This window comes from Vanellus vanellus (genome assembly GCF_965231255.1).
Source record: "Vanellus vanellus genome assembly, contig: HAP1_SCAFFOLD_2040, whole genome shotgun sequence".
In the NCBI taxonomy this organism is placed as follows: domain Eukaryota; kingdom Metazoa; phylum Chordata; class Aves; order Charadriiformes; family Charadriidae; genus Vanellus; species Vanellus vanellus.
Window position 1 is genome coordinate 1,169 of NW_028128527.1, and position 7,797 is coordinate 8,965.

The 7,797-nt window shown below is 66.3% G+C and overlaps 1 protein-coding gene across 1 annotated transcript; it reads left to right on the forward strand.

The window, feature by feature from the left end:
* Positions 1-927: 927 nt before the first annotated feature.
* Positions 928-7,797, forward strand: TTC5 (tetratricopeptide repeat domain 5; the record flags this gene model as incomplete). Its single annotated transcript, XM_082500212.1, has 6 exons — positions 928-1,019; positions 1,751-1,807; positions 3,619-3,765; positions 4,717-4,958; positions 6,067-6,211; positions 7,478-7,797. Coding segments are annotated over 6 exons (827 nt in total), but the record flags the coding sequence as incomplete, so codon positions are not given.

Sequence of the window (7,797 nt, forward strand, 5' to 3'; positions counted from 1 at the left end):
GGGGGTGGTTATGGGGCTGGGGAGGGCTCTATGGGGCGGAGGGGGCCGCTATGGGGCGGAGGGGGCCGCTATGGGGCAGAGGAGGCCGCTATGGGGCAGGGAGAGGGCGGTTGTGGGGCTGGAGGGGGGTTTGGGGGGGGTTTTGGGGGGATAAAGGGGGTTTTGGGGGGGATAAAGTGGGGATTTGGGGGGCTGTGGGGGTGGTTATGGGGCTGGGGAGGGTTCTGTGGGGCGGAGGGGGCCGCTATGGGGCAGAGGAGGCCGCTATGGGGCAGGGAGAGGGCGGTTGTGGGGCTGGAGGGGGGTTTGGGGGGGGTTTTGGGGGGATAAAGGGGGTTTTGGGGGGTATAAAGTGGGGATTTGGGGGGTTGTGGGGGTAGTTATGGGGCTGGAGAGGGTTCTGTGGGGCGGAGGGGGCCGCTATGGGGCAGGGGGAGGGCAGTTATGGGGCTGGAGTGGGGTTTGGGGGGGGATAAAGGGGGTTTTGGGGGGGATAAAGGGGGTTTTGGGGGGCTGTGGGGGTAGTTATGGGGCTGGGGAGGGTTCTGTGGGGCAGAGGGGGTCGCTATGGGGCAGAGGAGGCCGCTATGGGGCAGGGGGAGGGCGGTTGTGGGGCTGGAGAGCGGGGAGGAGTCCCAGGGAGCATTTTGGGGTGGATAAAGTCTTTTTTAGGGGGGGTTAAGGGGGTTTTGGGGGTTCGCTATGGGGCTGAGCGGTTCTGTGGGTCGCTATGGGGCAGAGGGGGTCGCTATGGGGCAGCGAAGGGCAGTTATGGGTTTGGGGGGGGGGGGGGGACACACTCCCAGGGGTCATTTTGGGGTGGATAAAGGCCTTTTGGGGGGGGGGAGGGGCTTCTATGGGGCGGGGCGGGGGGGGTTCTGTGGGTCGCTGTGGGTCGCTGTGGGGCTGAGCCCTCCCGCCCCATAGATGTGTTGGGCAACGCCTACGTGTCCCTCTTCTTCGCCGGGGGGCAGAGCCCCGACGCCGCCCGCCGCGCCCTGGGGGCCTACGCGCAGGCCGTAGGTGGGGCGGGGCTATGGGGCGGGGCCGGGGGGGGGCGGGGCTATGGGGCGGGGTGGGGCTGTGGGGGTGGGGTGGGGCTGGGGGGCGGTGGGGTGGGGCTACGGGGCAGAGTTATGGGTCAGGGTGGGGCTATGGGGCGGGGCTACGGGGTGGGGTGGGGCTGTGGGGCGGGGCTGCGGGGCAGGGCGTGGCTATGGGGCGGAGTTCTTGGGGGCGGAGTTATGGGTCAGGGTGTGGCTATGGGGCGGAGTTAGGGGGTGGGGTGGGGCTGTGGGGCGGAGTTACGGGGGTGGGGTGGGGCTACGGGGTGTGGCTATGGGGCGGAGTTCTTGGGGGCGGAGTTATGGGTCAGGGTGGGGCTGTGGGGCGGAGTTAGGGGGTGGGGCTGTGGGGCGGGGCTGTGGGGCAGGGCGTGGCTATGGGGCGGAGTTGTTGGGGGCGGAGTTATGGGTCAGGGTGTGGCTCTGGGGCGGAGTTAGGGGTGGGGTGGGGCTGTGGGGCGGGGCTGCGGGGCAGGGCGTGGCTATGGGGCGGAGTTCTTGGGGGCGGAGTTATGGGTCAGGGTGTGGCTATGGGGCAGAGTTAGGGGTGGGGTGGGGCGGAGTTACGGGGCGGGGTGGGGCTGTGGGGTGTGGCTATGGGGCGGAGGGGGGGTGGGCGTGGCGGTGGGCGTGGCTCTGACGCCTGACTCCGCCCACCCCCACCCCCCTTCCCATCCTCCAATCAGGAGCGAGTGGACCCGGAGGCGGCCAATAACCCCGACCTCCACCTCAACCGCGCCACCGTGAGTCGGCCAATGGGGAGCCGCGGGGGGCGGGGCCTCGCCGGGGGGAGGGCGGGGCTGGGCAGAGGGGGCGGGGCCTGGCTGGGAGGGGGCGGGGCTTTGCCGCTGGGAGCTGAGCTATGGGGCTGGGGACTGCTGGGAGGGGGCGGGGCCTGGCTCAAAGGGGCGTGGTTTCCTCCAAGGGGGCGTGGCCAACCCCTCGACCCTCCTATAGGGGCTCTAAGCCCGGCTGGGGGGGCGTGGCCACTGCGAGGGGGGCGGGGCCAACCCTTTAACCCTCCTATAGGGGGCTCTAAGCCCAGTTAGGGGGCGTGGCCACCGGGGGGGGCGTGGCTTCCTCCAAAGGGGCGTGGCCAACCCTTTAACCCTCTTATAGGGGCTCTAAGCCCGGCTGGGGGGCGTGGCCACCCCAAGAGGGGGCGTGGCTTTCTCCAAGGGGGCGTGGCCAACCCCTCTATAGGGGCTCTAAGCATGGCGGGGGGGCGTGGCCACCAGGAGGGGGCGTGGCCAGAGCTCGGGGGGCGTGGCCAAGCCCTTAACCTGCCTAGATGGGTGGGGGGCGTGGCCAAGATGAGGGGGCGTGGCCGAGTGGCAGAGGGGGCGTGTCTAAGCCGGGGAGGTTTGGAAGGGACTGGGGGGCACTGGGAGGGCACTGGTCTGTACTGGTGTATACTGGGAGGCACTGGGATGTACTGGGGGTGACCCTGAGAGGTACTGGGGCCAACTGGGCTGTACTGGGGGGCACTGGGGGGCACTGGAAAGACTGTGGGTGGTCACTGGTCTGTTCTGGAGTATACTGGGAGGCACTGGGACGTACTGGGGATGACCGTGAGAGGCACTGGGGCCAACTGGGCTATACTGGGGGGGCCCCGTACCATACTGGGAAGGCACTGGGGGGCACTGGAAAGACTGTGGGTGGTCACTGGTCTGTACTGGTGTATACTGGGAGGCACTGGGACGTACTGGGGGTGACCCTGAGAGGCACTGGGGCCAACTGGGCTGTACTGGGGGGGCCCCGCACCGTACTGGGGGGCACTGGAAAGACTGTGGGTGGTAGCTGGTCTGTACTGGTGTATACTGGGAGGCACTGTAAGGGGTGTGGGTGGTCACTGGTCTGTACTGGTGTATACTGGGAGGCAGTGGGTGTGACCCTGAGAGGCACTGGGGCCAACTGGGCTATACTGGGGGGGCCCCGTACCGTACTGGGAAGGCACTGGGGGGCACTGGAAAGACTGTGGGTGGTCACTGGTCTGTACTGGTGTATACTGGGAGGCACTGGGATGTACTGGGGGTGACCCTGAGAGGCACTGGGGCCAACTGGGCTATACTGGGGGGGCCCCGCACCGTACTGGGGGGCACTGGAAAGACTGTGGGTGGTAGCTGGTCTGTACTGGTGTATACTGGGAGGCACTGTAAGGGGTGTGGGTGGTCACTGGTCTGTACTGGTGTATACTGGGAGGCACTGGGTGTGACCCTGAGAGGCACTGGGGCCAACTGGGCTATACTGGGGGGGGGGGAGAGGGGCATTTTGCTGTATTGCGGGTACTGGGAGGGCACTGGGACATACTGGGAGGGCACTGGGACACACTGGGAGGCACCGAGTCCTCTGCGAGGTGGGCGTGGCCACCGCGAGGGGGCGTGGCCAGCGCGGAGGGGGGGGCGTGGCCAGCGCCCCAAAGCTCCCCCTTTCCTCTAGAGGGAGGGGGCGTGGCTTGGGCGGCGGGGGGCGTGGCTTGGGGGGGAAGGGGGCTAGGCCACGCCCCCCGCGGGAGCCTCTCAGCCAATGGGGGGGGGGGGGGCGTGGCCTACAGCTGCTGCAGTACCAGGAGCGGTTCGGGGCGGCGCTGGAGGGGCTGAGCCGGGCGGCGGCATTGGCCCCCGGGTGGGCGGAGCCTCGGCGACGCCACGCCCACCTGCTGGACTTCCTGGGGCGGCTGTGCGGGCTGCTGGCCAATCAGGTGAGGGGGGGAGGGGCTTAGGGGAGGGGGTGGGGATTCCGGGGGGAGAGGGGTGGGAGGGGGTGAGGGGCACTGGGAGGGGACTGGAGGGCACTGGGATGGACTGGGAGGGATTGGGAGGGACTGGGAGGCAGCTGGGGGGGAACTGGGAGGGACTGGAGGGCACTGGGAGGGACTGGGAGGCAGCTGGGGGGGAACTGGGAGGGACTGGGGGGCACTGGGAGGGACTGGGATGAACTGGGAGGGACTGGGAGGCAGCTTGGGGGGAACTGGGAGGAGCTGGAGGGCACTGGGAGGGACTGGGATGAACTGGGAGGGACTGGGAGGCAGCTTGGGGGGAACTGGGAGGAGCTGGAGGGCACTGGGAGGGACTGGGAGGGACTGAGGGGCACTGGGAGGGGACTGGAGAGCACTGGGAGGGATTGGGAGGGACTGGGAGGGACTGGGGGACACTGGGATGAGACTGGGAGGGAACTGGGATGAGACTGGGAGGGGGCTGGGAGGAGACTGGGAGGAGACTGGGACTGGGGGGCAGTGGGAGGGACTGGGAGGCAACTGGGGGGGAACTGGGATATACTGGGATGAGACTGGGAGGGGACTAGGGGAAACTGGGAGGCACTGGGAGGGGCTGGGAGGAGACTGGGATATACTGGGAGGGGACTGGGAGGGACTGAGGTGCACTGGGAGGGACTGGGAGGGGGTTTGGGGGCACTGGGATGGACTGGGAGGGGATTGGGGATGTACTGGGAGGGAACTGGGCTGTACTGGGAGGCACTGGGCGGCCGTTTGGCGGCAGTGGGTGCGCTGTGGCGCGACTCCCCCTCCCCCCCCATACCCATCCATACTGGTCCATACTGGTCCATACTGGTCCATACTGGTTTATACTGGTCCATACTGGTTTTTACTGGTTTATACTGGTTTATACTGGTTTTTACTCTTCTCCCGCCGCAGGGCAAAGTGCGGGGCAAGAGGAGGCGGGGCCTCGCCGGGCCCCTCCCCCCCTCCCTATTGGGCCCGCTGGGCGGGGGCGTGGCCAAGGAAGGGGGAGGGGGCGGGGCCGGGGAGGGGGGAGGGGGCGGGGCCGAGCCCCTGAGCCCCGCCCCCCTCCCCGCCCTCCGCCCCGGGCCCAACCCCCGCCGCGCCCTATTGGGCCGCGTCCTCTTCAGCCTCACTCCCGAGGAGGGCGTGCCCTGGTAGGTGACGTCATGGCCCCGCCCACCCCAAGCCCCGCCCACCCCAAGCCCCGCCCCCCCCCCCTCCCCTTTACGGTCCATCGATGTCACTTTATGGCCCCAAATTGGCCCCAAATTGGGGCCAAAATGGGGCCCCGAATGGCCCCAAAATGGCCCAAAATGGCCCTTAATGGCCCCAAATGGCCCAAAATGGCCCCAAAATGGCCCGAAATGGTCCTAAAAAGACCCAAAATGGCCCCGAAATGACCCGAAATGGTCCCGAAATGGCCCCAAATGAGTCCCCAAATGTCCCCGAATGTCCCCAAATTGGCCCCAAATGGCCCCAAAATGGCCCTTAATGGCCTCAAATGGCCTCAAATGGCCCCGAATGTCCCCAAAATGTCCCCAAATGCCCTTTGATGTCCCCAAATGTCCTTTAATGTCCCCAAATGTCCCCAAATGTCCCCAAAACGCCCTTTATTGTCCCCAAATGTGTCCCCAAATGCCCTTTGATGTCCCCAAATGTCCCCAAATGTGTCCCCAAATGTCCTTTATTGTCCCCAAATGTCCCCAAATGTCCTCAAATATCCCCAAATGTCCCCAAAACGCCCTTTATTGTCCCCCAAATGTCCCCAAATATCCCCAAATGTGTCCCCAAATGCCCTTTAATGTCCCCAAATGTGTCCCCAAATGCCCTTTGATGTCCCCAAATGTCGTTTAATGTCCCCAAATGTCCCCAAAACGCCCTTTATTGTCCCCAAATGTGTCCCCAAATGCCCTTTGATGTCCCCAAATGTCCCCAAAACGCCCTTTATTGTCCCCAAATGTGTCCCCAAATGCCCTTTGATGTCCCCAAATGTCCCCAAAATGCCCTTTAATGGCCCCAAATGTCCCCAAATGTGTCCCCAAATGCCCTTTGATGTCCCCAAATGTCCCCAAAATGCCCTTTAATGTCCCCAAATGTCCCCAAATGTCCCCAAATGTGTCCCCGAATGCCCTTTCATGTCCCCAAAATGCCCTTTAATGTCCCCCAAATGTGTCCCCAAATGCCCTTTGATGTCCCCAAATGTCCCCCAAATGTCCCCCCAACTGTCCCCCCCCCCCCCCGTGACGTGCCCCTCCCCCGCAGTGCGGTGGGGCTGCGGGACGGGACGGGGGCGGTGGCCGCTGTCACCATCTACAACGCCGCCCCCAACTGGGGGGTACTGGTGGGGGACGCGGTGGCCGTCCCCGAACCCCACCTCTGCCACCACCACCTCACCCACCAGGGCAAGGTAGGCACTGGGAGGGCTGGGAGGCACTGGGAGGGCACTGGGAGGGACTGGGAGGGCACTGGGAGGGACTGGGAGGGGATTGGGGGGCACTGGGAGGGACTGGGAGGGACTGGGAGGGGATTGGGGGGCACTGGGAGGGACTGGGAGGGCACTGGGAGGGACTGGGAGGGGGTTTGGGGGCACTGGGAGGGCACTGGGAGGGGATTTGGGGGCACTGGGAGGCACTGGGAGGGGACTGGGTGGGACTGGGAGGGGCTGGGAGGGGACTGGGAGGGGATTGGGGGGCACTGGGAGGGACTGGGAGGCACTGGGAGGGCACTGGGGGGCCCTGGGAGGGGACTTCCTGGGGCACTGGGAGGGACTGGGAGGGCACTGGGAGGGACTGGGAGGGACTGGGGGGCACTGGGAGGGGATTGGGGGGCACTGGGAGGGACTGGGAGGGGGTTGGGGGGCACTGGGAGGGGATGGGGAGGGGATTGGGGGGCACTGGGAGGGACTGGGAGGGCACTGGGGGGCACTGGGAGGGCACTGGGTGGGACTGGGGGGCACTGGGAGGGACTGGGAGGGACTGGGAGGGGATTGGGGGGCACTGGGAGGGACTGGGAGGGGACTGGGAGGGGATTGGGTGGGACTGGGAGGGCACTGGGAGGGTATTGGGGGGCACTGGGAGGGACTGGGATGGACTGGGAGGGGATTGGGGGGCACTGGGAGGGACTGGGAGGGGATTGGGGGGCACTGGGAGGGACTGGGGGGCACTGGGAGGGACTGGGAGGGCACTGGGGGGCACTGGGAGGGCACTGGGAGGGACTGGGAGGGCACTGGGGGGCACTGGGAGAGCACTGGGGAGGACTGGGAGGGACTGGGATGGACTGGGAGGGGATTGGGGGGCACTGGGAGGGGATTGGGTGGGACTGGGAGGGACTGGGAGGGGACTGGGAGGGGATTGGGGGGCACTGGGAGGGACTGGGATGGACTGGGAGGGGGTTGGGGGGCACTGGAGGGCACTGGGCGGGACTGGGGGGGACTGGGAGGGCACTGGGAGGCACTGGGAGGGGACTGGGAGGACACTGGGAGGCACTGGGAGGCGATCGGGGCCAACTGGTCTATACTGGGAGGCACTGGGAGGCAGTCCATACGCGTCAGTACCGGCGCGTACCAGTCCATACCGGTCCATACTGGTTTATACTGGTTTGTACTGGTTTATACTGGTTCGTACTGGTTCATACTGGTTTGTACTGGTTTATACTGGTTTGTACTGGTCCGCAGACCTTCTCCTTCACCGGCATCCGGGTGACGTCACCGCTGGCGCTGGTGGTGAACGGGCGCCGCCCCTCCCCCGCCGCCCTCGCCCCCCCCCGCCTGGCGCTGCGCAACGAGCCCCGGCCCGCTAACGAGCCCCCCGCTAATTAGCGCCCAGCGGGGGGCTGAGGGGTAATTAGTGCCACCCGGGGGGGTAATTAGGGCTCCGAGGGGGTAATTAGGGCCCTGAAGGGTTAATTAGGGCCCTGAGGGGGTAATTAGTCCCACCTGAGGGGTTAATTAGGGCCCTAAGGGGTTAATTAGGGCTCTGAGGGGGTTAATTAGGG